The 19,884-nt window shown below is 43.2% G+C and overlaps 1 protein-coding gene across 1 annotated transcript in view; it reads right to left on the bottom strand.

Moving 5' to 3' along the window:
• CRYBG1 (crystallin beta-gamma domain containing 1) overlaps positions 1-19,884 on the bottom strand; it is a 155,092-nt gene that overhangs the window by 43,386 nt on the left and 91,822 nt on the right. The window contains exon 3 of the mRNA XM_016217516.2: positions 761-2,328. Within this exon, the coding sequence (XP_016073002.2) occupies positions 761-2,328 (1,568 nt within the window). The remainder of the gene's footprint in view (positions 1-760; positions 2,329-19,884) is intronic.

Here is a 19,884-nt window from a genome sequence, read left to right as displayed (position 1 = left end):
TACGCACAGATGGGACTCAATAAACATGAAAAATCAATCAACTTAACAGTGATTGGTCAGTCTGCTGCTGAGCCTGCTTCTTTTAACATGTCTTTTCATTTAGCAAACAGTCTCCCAGTCAGAACACTGACCTTCCTTCACTTCAGTAACTGAAAACTACTTTTCAACTTGAAGGCAAAAACATCACCAACCTCCCTAACATTATAAAGGGGAAGATGCAACCAAGACACTTGTGTGAAGAGTTTGGAGTTTGTTTTTTCAGGCTTAGGCAAAGAATGCACTAAGCTCCATAAAAAGTTCCATGAATAGTCTTAAACTCACACATGTCAAAGCTGCTGGGACATGCTGAACATATTAGTCTTTGCTCCATGTTTTCAAATTCACTGCATATGCGTTTTAAGCGAGCTCTATCCAAGAATGCCAGGGTACATTGTGAATAAAGGACAGAATCAGCTTATGTCAAGCCCTACAGTTTTCTCTCTATCCCTTACGTAAACACTGAGCCTCGAGAGATGTATCATTTTTACATTCATTAAATTAAATCTTGTATTAAACCTGGAATTAACAACTGATGATGCTCCTCTAAGCGTCATCTTCTTAAACCTTAACTATGTTAACTAGCTCTTGCCTTATCTTCATTTCAACCAAGGGGAGAAAATTCAGTGCTCAGATAGTTTTCACAAATACAAAGACCCTGAGCCTCCCCGCTGGGCCGCCCCGCACGTGCCCCTCCGCCCGGCCCAATTCCGTTGTCACTTACAGGGTCACTTTAGTGGTCACCGTCGACCTGCCGGCGCCGAAGTGGTTCCTGGGCCTCAAGCCGTCCGCGTCGGGGCCTCCAGCAGATCTGCCCGGCTCCTTGCTCCGCTCTCCGCGGCCGTCCCAGTGCGGGGGGAGCGGCCCCCTCTTGTGCTCGGGCTTGATCTCCGGCAGCAGCGAGCTGCTCTTGACCGTGAGCTCGCGGGGGACGGCTCGGGGCGCCTCCTCCGCGCTGTCCGCCGCCGCAGCCTTGGAGTCGGGCGCGGCGCCCCGCTTGGGCGGGGACTCCTTGGCGGGCGCCCGCGGGCTGCCGGCGGGCGGGCTGGGCACGGCTTCGGGAACGCGGATCTTCCCCCTCTTTTTGGTGGGGGACGCGGCCGGCGGGGGCTGTTTGCCGCGCTCCGACTCCCCGCGGGGCTGCCCCTTGCAGCCGGGGCTGGACTTGGACTCCGCGCTCGCAGCCGAGGCAACGCCCCCGTCCGGGGCGGCCCGCGCAGATTTCACTTTCTTTTCCGCGGAGACGGTCCCGGTGGCGGCGTCTGGCGCCACCTCGTAGTCGAACACCGCGTCGTCCCTCGCCGCGCCGTCGGGCAGCGCCGCGTCCGGCCCGGGGGAGTCCGTGGACTTCTGCGACCGCCGCCGCCGCCCGGGCCTGCGGCCACCCGCCCTCCTGTCCATGTCGTCCTGGTCGTCGTAATCTTCTGCCCCGGGAGGAACGACGGCCGGCTCGTCCCCCTGCGCGTCCTCGGTCTTGCTCAAGTAGATGTCCAGAGTTAACACTTTGGCGGGATGGGCGCGCTCTCCCTGCCGGCTCCCTCGTCCTCCCGGCGCGGCTCGGCCGTTCACCTGTGCGGAGCCCGCGCGGTTCTCTGCGCCCTCGGCGAGCGGGTCCCCTGGCGGAGCCGACGCGTCCTCCGGGGGCGCGCCTTGGGGCTCCTCAGAGCCTTCAGCACCCGCGCGGGACACTCCGTCAGCGGCCTCGCCTAGTCCCCCCGCGGGCCGCTCCCGGGTGGGCGAGCCTGGCGCACCCCCTGCACGCTGGGCTGTCTCCGGGTCCCAAGCAGCGCCGGGCGAAGCGTCCTCCCGCGGACTGCGGGCCGGCGTCCCTGCGCCCTCCCGCCTCGGGGAATTCTCCAGGGAGGAATGCAGCTGCTTGGCAGCGGTCGTGGCATCTGGGGAGGGCTCTCCCTCTGCGTCCAGAGGTTCTAATTGGCGTGAATCACCTGCATGGCACGGTTGCCCGGCCGCCGCTGCGCGGCTGCTGGCGGGGGCTGCTTGGCAGACGGCCTGCGAGCGCTCGCCCTCGGGCGCCCCGGGCTCCTCCCGCGCCAAGCCCTCCTCGCACCCGTCGGTTCGCCCCGGGAGGGGGCCCTGAGGCTCCCCGCGACCCCCCTCCCTGTCGGGGAGCTGGGAGGAGGTCGCGTCTCGGGGAGAGGCGGGTTTGGCACTGGAGCCGCTGGGGCCCTCGGTCCCGTTCCTCGCGTTCCTCTTCCTTCCCGCCGTGAACAGGTGGCCGAGTTTCCCCAAAACCGGCTTCCTTTTGTTCTCTTCGGGTGGCTGGGCTCTGGACTGAGAAAGAAAACAGAATGGGGGAGAGAAAACGTGAAAACCCGCGGGGTGTTTTTTGTGTGTGTTTTTTTCCTTTTGAGTAGTAAGTACATTGTGGAATTAGAAGCCAAAAGGATAATAGACCAGACTTTCTCACTGAAATGAGATGAGTTTTGGTTACATTCATCCCAACAAAAACTCTGATTTTGCTTTTTAATTTTTTTTCTTAAACGCCCTCTATGTTTGGTGCGACTTACAGTAACGTGTACTCTATTCTTGTGTTTCAAAGGAAAATTTGGAAGGTCCAAATAAGCACATGCACAAAACAGAACATTCCCAGGTCTCTCTAGCTTTGGCTTTTTACCTCCTTCCCCCCAGTAAAGACGCGAGTTCAGAACAGCCGTGCCTGACAGCAATAAGCACAAAAAGGCATCTTAAGGCAGATTTTTTCCCCCTGAATCACCGCTCTTTCGCTCTTTTTTTAGGAGGTGAGGAAGGCGAGGGAAAACAGTACGGCTGTCCTCTCCTTTAGAACAGTAAGCAGCCGCCTGGGTGCGACATCCTTCCAAAGAAACAAGAAAACGGGGAGCCGGGCGCCTGAGCCCGCGCTCGGCCAAAGCCGCAGTCGAGGCGGCGGGGCCTGCGCTCCTCCAGGGGGCGGAGCGCGCGGGCGTTCAAGCGCCCACTGATCCCCTGCCCACCGAGCGACGACTTCGGCGTTCACCCGAGAGGCTTTTCCCCGCGGGAAGTGCCCAGGAGTGTCAATAAGGAGAGTACGCGGGGAAGGAGGGCGACCGCGTGCGCATCGCCTCCGCTCGGGCCGGGACGCGCGCGTGGACCGGGCGCGCGGGGCTCTGCCTGCGCTGACCTCAGCCCGGGGCCGGGCCCTCACCACCCCCCGCTGGGCGCCGGGCGCGCACCGGCGAGAGCCCCAGAACCAGCCCCACCCGGGGGGGGGGGGAGGGGGGGGCCGCGCCGCCAGCGACGATCCGCACCGACCCGGGAAAGAGGAAAAACCTGCTCCTCGTAGACGCCTAGAGCAAAAACGGTCAGCGCCCGCGCGGGCGCCCGAAGCCAGGAAGGCGCTCAGACCAGAGCTAGAAAAGCGAGCCAACCACTGCGCCCGCGGCGAGCCCGGGATGGCCCCGCGCAGGGAAGGGACAGGCGAGGGGCCTGGGGCTGGCTGGGAGAGGGGGGACACTGGGAGCAAGAACGACTAGCCGGCGCTGGGTGTTCCCGGTGACGACCCCACTGAAGCCGAGAACACACGTGTGGCTCCAATAACTTACTAAGGACCTTTCTCCTTCAAACCCAGGAGCCACCTTGAGCCCCGCCTCTCATGGAAGGTGAACATTCTAGGCAGTTTTTACCACACTGACAGCTGACAGGGGGTTCCTGAATCGCTCTTTAAAGCAGCTGCTTTTCATTTGAGTTATATGCAGCCAGGGGACTTTGGAGATGGTGGGAAATAAGAAAGACTGTAAGATAAAGCATGGAATTAACGGAGTCAACAAGCGTTCATGGAGATGGCCCTGGCGCTGGAACGCCAGGAAATTCTGCCACAGCCTGTGAGCTGCTGTTAACCCACAGTAGAAATCAAATGAAGAAAACGAAGCTTGCACGAGGAAGAAAGAGACTTCAAGTGTGTGGTGTGGGGGCAAGGGGGGGGGGCAATAAAGTAAGGTTTCAAATCCAAGGCCTCCGCTTCCAACCCTGCTCCTGCCACTCCACCACAGGGACCGCTTTCAGAGGATGGGGAGGTGCAGCGGGCACCTCTGAGAACGACTGCAGGAATAGATTGCAGACCATGCACACCCAGAACAGGCTCCTGAGGAAGTGCTCACAAACCAGATTTCCTGACAAATCCCACGCTTCTGGTTTGAGAAGCACCTAGTGGGAGCTTTGGAACTAGACAGCTGCTGCATGAGGGAATGGACCAATGTTGCAGCCACTGGGAGGATTTGTGACTGAGAAGATAGGTTTCTAAAAATCTAACCAGATATTGATAAATAATTCAATTCTTGAATAATTATTCACCATGTAATTAAAAAAATACATTAACATATTTCAACTTCCTAAGGAATATATTTGGATCTACTTAAGTCAAAGATATTACATAATTTTTAAACATAATACTGTCACTTGTTCCTACTGAACAAACCCTCTGTGTTCACCAGACACTTGCTAAGTGATTTATATAGAGTCTCATCTAATCCTCCTAACTGCCATCAAGGTAGGAAGTCTTTTTATGCTCACTTGTCAAGGTTACTACTCAAAGCCCCACAACCAGTTGTCTTTCTTACTCTGGAGATGGAGTTCTTTGTTCCTGCTGCCTGGACAGGCCTTCAAACGCATCCTGAAGAAGTAGCCAGGGAAATCAGTTTGAGTCTATTGGCTCAATTATAGCCCATGTCAAAAAAAACCAACGAAGTGTATGTTTTATTCTGTCCTGCCAATGATGTTGCAATCCATTTTTCCCATGAAATTGAAAGACGCCTGATCAGCAGTCCTCTCTGCTCAGTACAGACTCCCCCCCCCCCCAACTTTGGCTATAGCTGCTTTTTATAAAACCAGTTGCTCTTCAGAACTTAGCTTCATCATCTACTTGACTCCTCTCCGTATCCTTCATCCCTTCCCCGGGGGCAGCCAGTTTATTGCCTGCCAAGCTGTTCTGTTTGCTGAACCTGCTAGAATTGCAGAATTTTGTTTGTTTATACATGAATGTTCACAGTAGCTTTATTCATAAGAGTGAAAACTGGAAACAGCTTATATGTCCATCAACTGGTAAGTGGATAAATCATGGTACATCCGTACAACAGAATACTACTCAGCAATAAAAAAGGATGGGACTTCTGAAACATGTAATGACATGGATAAATATCAAAAGAGTTCAACTAAGTATAAGAAGTCAGACTCAAAGGTGACATATTGTATGGTTCCATTTATATGATGCTCTAGACAAGGCAAAACAGATCTATAATCATGGAAAGTAAATCAGTGCTTGCCTGAGGGCAGGGTGGGAGGTACAGGTGTGACTGGAAAGAGGCACAAAGGAACTTTGGGGAGTGATGGCAATGTCCTAGCTTGATTGTGATGATGGTTACGCACATGTACTTATCTTTCCAAACTCATCAGACTGTATACTTAAAATGGGTACAATTTCTATATATGTTATATCTTAGTAAAGTTGATTTAAAAATAAAGCTTTTCCCTGGGAAATAAAGAGCAGAAACACAATCCACCTGGTTCAGGTGCATATTTCATAGTTCTTAGTCAATGACTCAAGTCATTTCAAAGGCTAGGTCCTTATTCATAGGGGAATGAAATCTTCCCTGAAAAGGGCTGGGTCCCTGTGACCACCAGCATCATATGCAGGATCCTCTGAACAGTGTTCAGAATGCCCCATTCCTTCAGGGTAAAGTCCACAATTATATCTTTGAGGAACACCCTTCTTTTTAGCTGGGGATTATTTCTTTCCAGTGTTCAATGAAGAATGAGAGAATGAAAAACTGAATGACCTGGGAGTTGTCCAGAGTGGCAGTAGGACCCTCCTTAAGCTGGAGGCTTTGCACTTTGAGTTCTAAATCCAGGATGGGAGACCACAGACCCAATACATTCTCCCTCAGCTTTGGCAATCATCTGTTAGGAACGGGAGTGTTTTCCAAAGAGGCCATGAGGGCCCATCAGTGTTCTTCCTGCTACCCGAGGCTGTCCTCTGGGGATGAGCAGGGTCCTGAGGGTTCTCAGACTACAGCAGAGCCAGGCAATGCTGGGACCTCCTCTATAGTTAGCTTTTTACCATGTACTTTCCACCCACCTTACTTAAGGCAGCCTGTCCACCTCACTCTGAAGAACCTCCTGTCACTTGTCCTGTCCTACTGGGATGAGTGCACTCTACCACAGGACTATTTTGGGAATGGCCCATGGGTTGTGTGCTGGGATCTGTTTTAGTGTTCGTATTGGCTCATATTAAATGTTGCGTATTAGGGGGCATGTGTAAGCATCTATGACAAGACCATATTCCTGGCATGCAGAGGCCCAGGTACCACTGGTTGCAGTGCTGTTCTGTGATTCTCAGCCTTCTTGGTGTGGCTGCACCTGTTATCAGTAGCTGCCACTTCTATTATTATATATAATTTCAAAGATCTCTGCTATCTCCTCAACGAGCGGGAAGCAAAAAATCAGGAAATAAGGGATAAATTGTTAATATACTACCAAATTGTTAATAGGCCAACATGTCTGGACATACAGGCAAAATAGTGTGCTTACTGCATTTTCTCCCCCAGATTACCTATTGGAGTCACTGCTTTAAATTTTGAAGTACTTCACATGAAATCATGTTTGGAGGTTAGAGAAAAATATCTTGAGCATATTATTTGAAAATGTAACTAGGATATTGTTTAAGAATAAGTCTTTCATATGTTTCCCACCTTTTTGTTGCCCAGTGAAATATAAGCCCCTTAAGAGCAGGAAAAATATCCTGTCTGCATTCCCAATGCCAAGCACAGGGACTTAGAGCTAGACATAAAATATTTGCTGTTACTAAAGAATTAGTAACATCCATCCTCACTTCCAAAATGGAGTTACCACACTCATGGAGAGAACTATGAACACAGTTAGGTCTCAACAAAACAAAAACAGAATGGAAATGCTTTCTGTACAAGACAGTGTGCTCAAGGGTTTACAGCTCTGTTTTGCTGAGTGAAGGTTCTGCATGATGATGCAGCTGCTGGCACACACGCTTAGACGTCTTCAGGTTTACTGCTGGCTCCCAACCTGAATCTGACTTGAGAAAACAGATCAAGATCTCTCTACATGCACTCACCTGTACACCCTGCTAAAATGTGGTCATTGATGTATAAAAGCAACTCTTTAAAAAAAAATTTTGTGATTCCCTAAGGGCTCACTCTGTTGATTTCTGAAAGATCTTAGCTCCTTAACTTCAGTTCAGCCATGATGAAGAATGAATGAGTCCAGTGGACATTATCACGAATAATATAATTGGCCATGTTACCTTGTTAATACTCACAGCACACGTGTGCTTGCATTGGTGAGGAAATTGTTTTCTGCATAAATTTTTAAAAAATCGCTTTAGTTGTAAAGGTTTCAAAAAATAAGGATCTAACCTACTTCACCCTTTAACTTTTAAAGGTAAAAACAAGGATTAGAAAATTTTGTTCAATAAAAGTAAAAAATACTTTCAACTAAAGAACAAAAATGTAGTATGGGGAAGGGGGAAGAGAGAAGGGGAAGGAGAGAAAAAAAGAGAAATAGTCAAAGCTGGATAGAAAATCTGATGTAGAAATAGGTGGCGAGAAAGAGAGAAAAAAAGCAAGAAGGACTTTCACGAGGAGACATCATTGCTTCCTTACAACTTCCAGGATATTCATGCTGAAGACTTTTAGAATTAAAATTAAAATCACATTTTCCCATGATGAGTGTACAGCAGAATATCAGCTTAGTCTCAGAACCCTCAGACAGAAAAAGTTAAATCTGACAGAGGATCCAGCCGTGGCTGGGTGGCTCAGTTGGCTGAAGTGTGGTCTTATACACCAAAAAGGTTGTGGGTTTGATTTCCTGTCAGGGCACATGCCTAGGTGTCCAGTTCTATCCCCGGGTCGGAGAGTGTACAGGAGGCAATCGATATTTTTCTCTTACATTGATGTTTCTCTCTCTCTCCCTCTCTCTAAAAAAAAAAAAAAAAAAAAAAAAAAAAAAAAAAAATCAATAAAAGCGTATCCTTGGGCGGGGATTAAAAAAAAAATTAGTGTAGGATCTACAGACGGTTCCTTGATTCTACAGACTTAGATATGGAATAGGCATTTAAAATTATCTACTATCCTTCCCATCTCTCCATTTTGTGTTTTAATTTTTGGTATTGCTTGTGCTAATATATATGGCCTACTCTAAATACATACAACACACACACACAAAATGCAACAGAAGAAATGTTCACATAAATATACCTTGACCTATTAAACACTGAAACTTTTTGTTTTAACTTTTTAAATAGAGATTTTCCTCTTATATGTTACACAGCTCCCTCTCTTAGAGTTTACTAAGTATAATTTAGCTACTTCTTAATGATTCTGGAGATAGAACTGTGGATGTCTGTTTTTCCATTTGTGCTGTAATAGTGATTTCTTCCAGGGCTGTTACAATGAGTGAAGACTAAGGCTTGCACTGTATGACCCACAGACTATAACACTATGTAGAAGTAAGCAGGCCTCTTATGCAAAGAAATATGAAATTACTACATTCAACCATTTTTGATCTACAGTACAATTTTATATGGTGCAACCAAGAACACCATTGTCATTGCTCCCGGTTGCCCCTGTGCTGTGTCTAATATTGCTTAGCCTCCCAGCGCCCCTCCCCCCATCCCTGCTGCTCACTATTGCTTTCCTAGCTCTTTATCTCTTTCACCTTCAGCTGACTCATACTAATCTACTTACAACCTCAATATGTTTGTTTTCTAATGCTTCCCACTTCAAGCAAAATGACAGTCACATCCTGTTGCATAAAATCACAGGTATACCACTGGGTCAAAGAACAGTGACAGACAGGGGTTTTTAACTTTCAGGTTTAAGTGTCCTGAAAGAGAGGCAGTATTTAATATGAAAGCCAACATTTATAAAATATTAAATGTTCATTATTCCCAAAGTATCTTCCACTCTTCCAGAGGATTTAATGAAGTAAAGAGTTCCTTTAAAAAGTAGATTACCAGTCCCACATAAATCTTTAGGTCATTTATTGTTTGATGAAACAGAGTGAAATCTAATTGTTAAAACCACTGACATTTGATCAAACAGAAAGGGAGATAAGATCATAGAATGTTTGAATTGTAGGATCATTTATTCATTTATTCCACTAATAATTATTGAGAGTCTGCTTTGTGCCAGAATTTTCTACTTATCCTAAAAAGGCAAACGGTACCCCAAATTATTTTCTTAAGATACAAGTCAGGCTTTTAAAAAGTTAGTTCAGTTTCTACAAATTAGCTCTCATTTGAAATTACATCATTAAAAAAATAAGATTTTATTTATTAGAATATGATTTCTATGCCACTATTATGAATGTACTGATTGCACAGAGTATGTTACACCCACTTGGGTGATCATTCCTAAGCCTTGCCATACAATAGTGGATGTGACAAAGTAAAGAGCAGAGGCTCTCTCACTTATTATGGAGTGCTGTCTTTAGAAGCTGGTAACTGTATAAACAGTGTGAGCTGGATATTTTTGTCTGCTCCTCTTTTCTGTGATCCAGGCCCTTGACCATGATGGACTACAGAAACTGACATGCTTACCCTTTGGATTTGGTTTGATTCAGCCAGTGGAAGACACTGACGGAATTGAAGGGAGAGACTGGATTGAGGTTGAGGTGGGTTTTCCCCCTCCTCTCTCAGTCTTTGTTAGGCTCTTAGTTGGATATAGGTGGCTTGACTATGGTTTCTGTCAGGTAGCCCTACCCTGCAGTGATACTTCTCTCTCCAGGTTCCAGTAATTGCTTCCTCCTCTCGTTCCTTCAGACCTAGGATGGAAATGGTGCTGGCCAGGGAGTTGCTTCCTTATCTTTTGCTTGGGGCAGAACCAGATTTTGGGGGGCATGAAGCATATATAATTTTGAGAGCTTTCTTTAAGAACAAGAACACAAAATATTGGATGACAGATTTAGGGACAGGGCCTTGGAAGAAGCTATGTGAGCAAAGAACCACAAAACTTCAGCTTCTTCCACCTCTCTTGGTTTCCTTAAAACCTTGCCCACACTTTGTTAACAGTCCCTCATTACCTTCCTCAGTAACTCAGGTTGAGTGTGCTGTTTCTTGTGCTGGGAACTAATATTTACTGTCTGCCTAATTATAGGTATTAAGTAATACAGAATGTTTCTCTATATGCAAATTGAACAGCTTCCCAAACATCTTCTCTTTCTCACAAAGATAACTATCATGCTGAATTAATCTGCTTTGTAGTAAAGATGTATCATCCTAATTTTGTGAATATTTTTTTCTTACACATAGTGTGTAACTAAGAGGAGATACAGAAATTTGAAATTTATAGCAAACTGTTTCTTACTGATTCCTGGATTGTACACACATCTTGATTAGTATAATCAAATTACTGAGCTGCCTCAGCCTCAGTTAGTTCCTAATTGGAGTAAAGAAGCTTAGCCAAATTGGAAAATGGAAATGTGCTCATTGTGAAGTAATCAAGTTCTTTTTATTGACTCGAACCCCCCCAAAAGCATGTTCTTTATACAATTTAAAGAGAATGACTGAGAATTACATGCACAAGAACTCATGTTGAAGATAAAGAATACATACTTTAAAACACCAAAAACAAAGAAACAACAAACAAACAAACCATTAGTGATTCTCAGAATCTAAGTACTACAATCTCAAGAAATAACCTTCAGTTAGGTCATCCATATATAAATGTGACTGGGGACAAGAGGGTGAAGCAGCCCAAAATAGGAATGATACAGCATACTAGCCCTCCCACTAAGTACAGTCAAGTCCACTGTAAGGCAACTGAGACCAGGAAGAGAGAAGGAACTTGGCTGAGGAAGCTCTGTCAAGAGTGAAGTCTCTCCAACATAGCACCAGCAGCTCTAGGTTGTACTTTCAGTGACCTTAAAACTTCAAAATTTAAGGTTGGTTTAACCACATTTAAAAGTATAGCAGATGCCCGGCCAGCGTGGCTCAGTGGTTGAGCATCGATCCAGGAGATTCCAGTTCCATTCCCGGTCAGGGTACATGACCAGGTTGCAGGTTCAATCCCCGGTGGGGTGTGTGCAGGAGGCAGCCAATCAATGACTCTCTCATCACTGATGTTTCTATCTCTCCCTCTCCCTCTCCCTTCCTCTCTCCGAAATCAATAAAGACATGTTTTAAAAATAAATAAATAAAAGTATGGCAGAATACACCTAAGAGAACTAAAAAAACAACAACAAACAAAGTCCAAAGTAAATAGAAGGAAGGAAATAGTAAAGATTAGAGGGAAAGAAATGACATAGAGACTAAAAAAAAATCAATGAAACCAAAGGCTGGTTCTTTGAAAAGATAAACAAGATTGACAGACCTTTAACCAGACATCAAGAAGAAATGAGAGAGGACTCAAATAAATAAAATCAGAAACAAAAGAGGGAAATTAACAACTGACACCACAGAAATACAAAGGATTGTAAGAAAATATTACAAACAACTATATGCCAACAAATTGGACAACCTGGATGAAACAGGTAAATTCCTAGAAAAAACAATCTTTCAAAACTGAATCAGGATGAATCAGAAAATCTGAACAGACCAATTAGAACTAATGAAATTGAAGCAGTAATCAAAAAACTCCCAACAAACAAGTCTAAGACCAGATGGCTTCACAGGTGAATTTTACCAAACATTCAAAGAATTAACACCTATAGTTCACAAACTATTCCAAAAAATTCAAGAGGAGGGAATACTTCCAAGCTTATTTTATGAGATCAGCATTATCCTAATTCCAAATCAGATAAAGACACTACAAAGAAAGAAATTATAGGCCAATATCCCTGATGAACATGGATGCTAAAATCCTCAACAAAATATCAGCAACTGAAGCCAGCAGTACATTAAAAAGATCATATACCATGATCAAGTTGGATTTATTCCAGGGATGCAAGGTTAGTAAATACCTGCAAATCAATAAACATGATTCACCACATGAACAAAATGAAGGACAAAAATCACATGATTATATCAATAGATGCAGAAAAAACATTTGATAAAATCCAGCACCCATTTAAGATAAAAACTCTCAGCAAAGTGGGAATAGAGGGAACATATCTCAACATAATAAAGGCCATACATAACAAACTCATAGCCAACATCATACCCATGGGCAAAAACTAGAAGTGTTTCCCTTAAGATCAAGAACAACAGGGATGTCTACTTTCATCAGTTTTATTCAACATTGTACTGGAAGTCCTAGCCACAACAATTAGACAAGAAAAAGTAATAAAAGGCATCCAAATTGGAAAGGAAGAAGTAAAATCGTCATCATTTGCAAATGACATGATACTGTATATAGAAAATACTAAAGATTCCTCAAAAAAAAAAAAAAAACTAGTAGAACTGATAAATGAAATCAGTTAACTAGCAAAATACAAAATTACTATTCAGAAATTGGTGGCATTTTTATACACCAATAATGAACTATCAGAAAGAAAGTAAGAAAACAATCTCATTTATAATTGTATCAAAAAAATAAGGTACCCAGGAATAGATTTAACCAAGAAGGTAAAAGACCTATACTCGAAACATTATAAGATACTGAAGAAAGAAACTGAGAAAAATACAAATAAGTGGAAGCATATACTGCATTCATGAATAGGAAGAATTAACATAATTAAAATGCCCATACTACCCAAAGCTATCTATAGATTCAACACAATTACCAATGATGTATTTCACAGAACTAGAATATTCCAAAAATTTCTATGGAGCCATAAAAAAAACCAAATAGCCTCAGCAATCTTGAGAAAAAAGAACAAAGTTGGACGTATCACACTACCTGATTTCAAACTATGCTACAAGGCCATAGTAATAAAAACAGCATGGTACTGGCATAAAAACAGACATATAGATCAATGGAGCAAAACAGAGAGCCAGAAATAAACCCATGCTTTTATGCTCAACTAATACTTGACAAAGGAGGCAAGAACATACACAGTGGGGCAAAGGCAGTCTCTTCAATAAATGGTGTTGAGAAAATTGGACAGATACATGCAAAAAAAAAAAAAAAAATGATACTAGACCACCAACTTACACCATATACAAGATAAACACAAAATGGGTTAAACACTTAATTGTAAAACCCAAAACCATAAAAATTTTAGAAGAAAACATAGGCAGTAAAATCTTGGACATTTCTCGTAACAATATTTTTTCTGACATATCACCTCAGGCAAGGGAAATAAGAAAAAAATAAACAAATGGGACTATATTAAACTAAAATATGTTTGCACAGCAAAGGAAACCATCAACAAAATGAAAAGACAACCCACCAAATAGGAGAAGATATTCGCCAATGATACATCCGATAAAGGGTTAATATCCAAAATTTATAAAAAACTCAAACAACTCAACACCAAAAAAACAAATAATGCAATTTAAAAAATAGGCGGACCTGAATAGACACTTCTCCAAAGAGCACAAATGGCCAATAGACATATGAAAAGATGCTCAAAGTCACTAATCATCAGAGAAATGCAAATTAAAACCACAGTGAGATATCACCCACACCTGTCAGAATGGCTATCATCAATAAATCCACAAAAGACAAGTGTTGGTGAGGATGTGGGGGAAAAGGACCCCTCGTGCACTTTTGTTGGGAATGCATATTGGTACAGCCACTGTGGAATATAGTATGGGATTTCCTCAAAAAATTAAAAATGGAACTGCCTTATGACCCAGCAATTCCACTTCTGGGAATATATCCGAAGAAACTTGAAACACTGATTTGAAAGAATATATGCAGTATTATTTACAGTAGCCAAGATTTGGAAGCAAGCCAAGTGCCCATCAGTAGATGAGTGGATTAAAAAGCTGTGGTACATTTACACATTCAAATTCTACTCAGCTGTAAAAAAGAGAAGGAAATCTTACTTTTTGAAACAGCATGGATGGACCTAGAGGATATTATGCTAAGTGAAATAAGCCAGAGAAAGACAAATACCATATGATTTCACTTATATGTGAAATCTAATGAAAAAATAAACAAAATAGAAACAGACTCATAGATACAGAGAACAAACTGACAGCTGTCAGAGGGGAAATAGTGAAGAGATTAAGAAAAACCCCCACAAACTCTGGAACACACAGACAGATGACAGTATGGTGATTCCCAGAGGGAAGAGGGGTGGGGGCAGGTGGAAGAGGGTAAACAGGTTGGGGGATGGGGGCAGATAAATGGTGATGGAAGGAGACTAGGCTTTCAATGCTGAGTGCTCAATGCAATGTGCAGATGAGGTATTGCAGAATTGTACACTTGAAACCTATATAATTTTACTAACCATTGTAATTACAATAAATTCAACTTTAAAAGAATGGCAGGAAAAAAGTGGATTTATTTCAAGAAAATGGAACAAACTTTATCTTTCCAATTAATATATACTTCCCTGAAATATCTCAGTTCTCTGTAATTTCAAGTGAGAATTGACTTCCTCAAAGAAGCAGAACGCATGCTTTTCTGAAAAGAACACAGGAATAATACTAAATTGGCATCAAAACATTTATCCTCTCAAATATTCCTCCTCTATCATAGGTTATTGAGAAATTCACATAAAATGATAGATGTAAATGTGCTTCGAAAATCACAAAGCGCCCTAAGACAGTGATGGCTGGCATAATTAATAGCCTGACATTTTGCTGATGTTTCATAGCCCCAGCTTAAATTATAGAAGCTAAGTAAATAACTAATAAGATTAATTATGATTCTCAGTTGGTGAGATGAAGATGAAAATAGCCATATTAGATACAGTTTGTAAAAGAGTTCTGTCTGCAGAACTTGGCATATCATTGCTTATGAGCACTCGCCTTCAATGTGTCATGACCAGAATAAAGAAAACAAATGCCCTAGCCAGTTTGGCGTGGGCCCGTGGTCTGGGTTCAATTCTGGCCAGGGACACGTACCTCGGGTGCAGGCTCAATCTCCGGCCCCAGTTGGGGCCTGTGCAGGAGGCAACCAATCAATATGTCTCTCTCACATCAATATTTCTCTCCCTCTCTCTCTCTCTTTGCCCCTTCCACTCTTTCTGAAAAGCAATGGATAAAAAGTATCCTGAGTAAGGATTTAAAATTTAAAAAAATGAAAGAAAACAAACAAAAGTCTACCTTTAAAAAAAAAACTTTCCCCCCAGATTATAACATATAGACGACATGCAAATGGGTAGCGAGAACCGTCTGGGTCACACCTGTGTGAAAGAGCACTTTGCTTTCTATAACCTTACCCTGTTTTCTTTTTCCTCATAGCACTCATCATTTCCTGAGCTATACTTCCTATTTACTGGTATACCTTACTGTCTAGCTTTCCTTACAGAATGTTAGCTTCATGAGAACAAGAATGTAGTCCCTAATCCTTCCCCAGTGCATGGTACCCATAGGCACATCAACCATATTTTCCACAAATCCCTCATTCTCTCACCCATCACTAAGCGAGGGCCAGACTACAGTGTATAGTGGAACGGCCAATGGCTTGGGGGCAATGAATTATTTCTGAAGTCCATAGTGAACAATTCTCAGACAGGAATAAAGGTGTGTTTCTAGCCTTCTCAAGTATTCCCCCCAAATCCAGTTTCTGAAATATTCATCTTCTGAGTTGTTTTGAGGATCAAATTGAAACAGGCCAGTAAGTCAACACAAGCGAAATAAGAAAACTGAGACAGTTAAACAGCAGTTTGCAGCCATCTAGAGAATCCTATCTTCTCTAAACCAAGGACACTTCAGAGTAAATGGTTTGCACGGCCAGGTGTGGCTCAGCGGTTGAGCGTAGACCTAGGATCCAGGAGATCGTGGTTCGATTCCCAGTCAGGGCACATGCCCGGGTTGTGGGCTCGATCCCTAGTCGGGGGCGTGCAGGAGGCAGCCGATCAATGACTCTCTCATCATTGATGTCTCTATCTCTCTCTCTCCCTCTCCTTTCCTCTCTCTAAATATATCAATAAAGATATATTTAAAAAAAATAAAAAAGAGTAAATGGTTTTACACTTCTCCGCCTCAACCAGAGGGTAAATAGCTCAAATCAACCTACACAGGGAGACAGGCAGCAGAAATCCAATTAGTGCCATTTGCCAACCACACCCAAGGACAGACGAAGTTAAGAGAATAAATCTCACTTTGATACCTTGGCATAAAGCTGATGAATATTCTATTGACCCTCTCATAAGATCTCTCTTAAATGCCCAGCCTTTTAAAACCCTCAAAATGAAGGTCCCAGCTCCCACTCTCCCTCCCAGGAGCATGCCCAACCTTTTCCTCCTACCCCCTTCAGTCCCCACAGGCATGCATTCCTTGAACTCTAAGGGGCCCCACAAGGCTTGTAACCAGGGGAGCAATGGGCAGTGGCAGTTCATCCCGGGCAAACCCCCTGAACCTGTCCACAAGGCCCCCTTTTCTCTGATTTCTTAGTGAGCCAAAGCAGATCAGCCTAGGCTCATTTCCCCAGCCCTTTCTTGTTTCACTGTCCCCAGCTTTAATCAACATCCTCTAAAATGCACCTGGACTTGTGTTGTGAAATTTTCCTGCAAGAAGTCAAGAACCCACACACTACCTGCTGGCCCTAGGCAGACCCGCCAAGGGCAAGGTTCCCTTTCCGGTAATAAAATAACATACTTGTAAAACACCTAGCACAGTATCTCAGGAAGAAACAGGGAATGGAAAATGAAACATTAAAAGAAAAGAATAAATATATATTCATACTGGAAAGTCAAGAATATATAAACCAGTATAATGAAGAAAATATAAATTATCCTTAATGTATCCATCCCAAATCACCACTATTACTATTTTCTTCTTTCTAGCTCTTTTTTGAGGGCATTATATAAGGTCATTTGTATATGCCATTTAGAATATTGTTCTTTCACTGAAGTGATGCCAATAAATACATTTCAATAATAGTATTTTTAATGGTTGCACTGAGTACCATTATGTCAATGTAGCACAATTCCTACAGGTGTTCATTTATGTTATTTTCAATGCATTGCAGGCTTCAGAGAAGATATTTGTAGCTTATTTCTACACATATCCTTAATTATTTGCATAGGATATGTTCCTAATTAGTAACCAAGGAATGAAAAGGAAAACCACAATGAGATATCTTTACACACCCACCAGATTGGAAAATAATTAAAAAGAACAATAATTCCAAACAGTAGAGAGGATGTGGAGCAGTAGGAACTGTCACACACTGGTGATCAAAATGTAAACTGGAACCACTGCTTTGGAAAACACTTGGCATTATACGTAACAGAACTGGAGAAATGCATATTCTATGAGCAAGCAAGTCCTCTCCTCGGTGTATTCTCTAGAGCAGCGGTTCTCAAAATTTTAGTCTCACAACCCCTTGACACTCTTAAAATGTAAGGACCCCAAGAGCCTTTGTGTATGTTAGTTATATCTACCAACACTTATCAGGTTAGAAATTAAAACTGAGCAATTTTTAAAGTTCAACATTACTCAGGACACATTCTATTCATCATCAGAGCAAGACATCATTGCATGTCATGTTGCTTCTGGCTCCCCACTGTACACTGGTGAGAGCATGAGCGTGGAAGACAAATACCATCTTTGCATTATTATGAAAATAGTTTCGGCATATGGACACCTCTGAAAGACCTCAGGAAGACTGAAGGGTTCCCAGACCTCACTTTGAGGACTGTTGCCCTCTAGAAGCTCACAAACATTGTTCTGGAACATATGCACAAGACTGTTCACAGCAGTGTTGCTTGTAATAGCCCCCAACAAGAAACAGACCCAGATCCTCTCAATAGTATAAATACGTTAAGTGCAGCACATTTATAAAATAGGATGCAACAATAGAAATGAATGAACTTCAGTTGCACACAATCGATAGATAAATTTTAACAACATAAAGTTGATCAAAAGAATCCAAACACAAAAGAAAACATAGTATAAAATTGCATTTATATGAAATTCAAGGACAGGAAAACTAATTTGCATGGTCTTGGGATATATTCACAGGTAATAAAACTAGAGAAATGAGATGTGATGATCATACCAGTTAAGATAGTGGTTATCTGTTGTGGTGCAGAGCCTGTCTTTAAATTTTTTCTATTTTATCCATTGTGGGGTTTTTAAATTAACTTTTATTTTTTAAAATATTACAATGAAACATTATTTATCTTGATTACTGAGGTTTTGGCACCCCCTTAATCTTTGCTGCTGAGGTGAGTGTCCCACTCCTCTTACCCTAGCACTGGTCTTGGTGATGAGGGAGGAGAGCGGTGTGGTCAGAAAGAGACCCCAGGAGACTTGAGAGGTGGCAGCAACATGCTATTCCTTGACCTGCACCTGTTGTCCAGGTGCCTGCTTTATAATTATTCATTATATCTTATATTTTATACACTTTTCTGATGCATTTCTTTGCTTTCTAATGACATCAAACATCTTTTATATACTTATTGGCCTTTGATTTTTAGTCTTTTGTGATTTACTCCAGCTAACCATTCTTAAGAACCTACCATGTGCCAGGGACCTCAAAACAGACCTGAAAGGTGGTAACTGCCATGCTCATCTCACATTTGATAAAACTGCAGTGTGAAAAATAATTTAAGTGACTTGCCTAAGGTCATGCACAGCTGGTGGGACCAGAAGATGCACATTCCTCTCCTTCCATTTCCTGCTCTGGTCCCTTCAGTGAGGAGGAAGAGGAGAGGTGCAAGGATGGGAAATGGACAGTGGAAACCAAGGATTAGGGATGGGAGGGGCAGCCCCAAGGGAGCCCAGAGAACAGCACTAGAACTACCAAAGGGGGAGGAATTCACCCTTCAGCTCACTGGGGCGTATACACTGATTGGTTTTCATTCAGTGTCTAATATCTTTTTCCACTCCCTGGGTCTTCTGGCCTTCCCACGCCCTTCCTTCCTGCCCTCAGGAAGGTCCACTTGATTTCCCCCCAACGGAATCTGGTCCAATTCTTCACTCCTCCACTAGACTGTCCTGGGGGAATTGGGGCCATGTATGCGCTGGGGGTGGGGAGTCTGTGAGAAAGTTGCTGCTCCCTCAGACTTGCAAAGTAAAACATTTCATCACCTCTCACCACTCTGTTCCTGGCAGGCAACGTGAGCCCGGATGCCTCCTCTTTGCCTCAGCTTGTAGGTTTGGATTGCATTTTACAGACACTGTTCTTGTACAGGCTTGAGGCAGACAAGCCTGTGCACCCAGGTAGAGCGCTGCCCCAGTTCTGTTACGCCTGGAGACACACGCAGCAGGTCCCTGCCCACTTCAACATTTGAATGGAAATTAAAATGTCTCCCTGTTCACCACGCCATTAGTACCCACAGTGCTTTCTATGCACCTTTATCTCATATTGCAGAGAAATTAAGGGAGAAACAACCTTCAAAATTATCAGCCTGGCCGATATACCTCCTCTTGCAGCTCTACCCACCCTACTCTGAGCTTGCTTACCAATAAAATGCACATAGACTACAGTTCAATTAATCTGCTTAGTACATTTCTTAGGTATTTACAATCAAGCCTTAAAAAATGATTGACCAAAATATAAATTTTACTTATTAAACTTAAAATACTTTCTGAAGGTTCACAGTCACCATGCTCTTAAACCTAGATGTTTACTTTTTAAAATTTTTTCAAATCATTTTAAAAAGGCATTTCTTGTAAAAACACAAGGTGTTAATTCTGTGAAGATTAGGAGCGCATCTCTTAGTGTCAATACTATTTGACAGTGTAGTTATGAAGCCACTGTGTCTAAAATACCAAAGAATGAGGGAAATGTTAAGTAGTAACAAAGAAAACACTTATTTGGGGCTTTGTATTTATGCCTTTATGATCAAACTAGTGACCAA

This window comes from Miniopterus natalensis, chromosome 5 (assembly GCF_054644295.1).
Source record: "Miniopterus natalensis isolate mMinNat1 chromosome 5, mMinNat1.hap1, whole genome shotgun sequence".
In the NCBI taxonomy this organism is placed as follows: Eukaryota; Metazoa; Chordata; class Mammalia; order Chiroptera; family Miniopteridae; genus Miniopterus; species Miniopterus natalensis.
The sequence above is the reverse complement of the archived record's forward strand: the minus strand, read 5'-3'. Positions and strand labels throughout refer to the sequence as shown.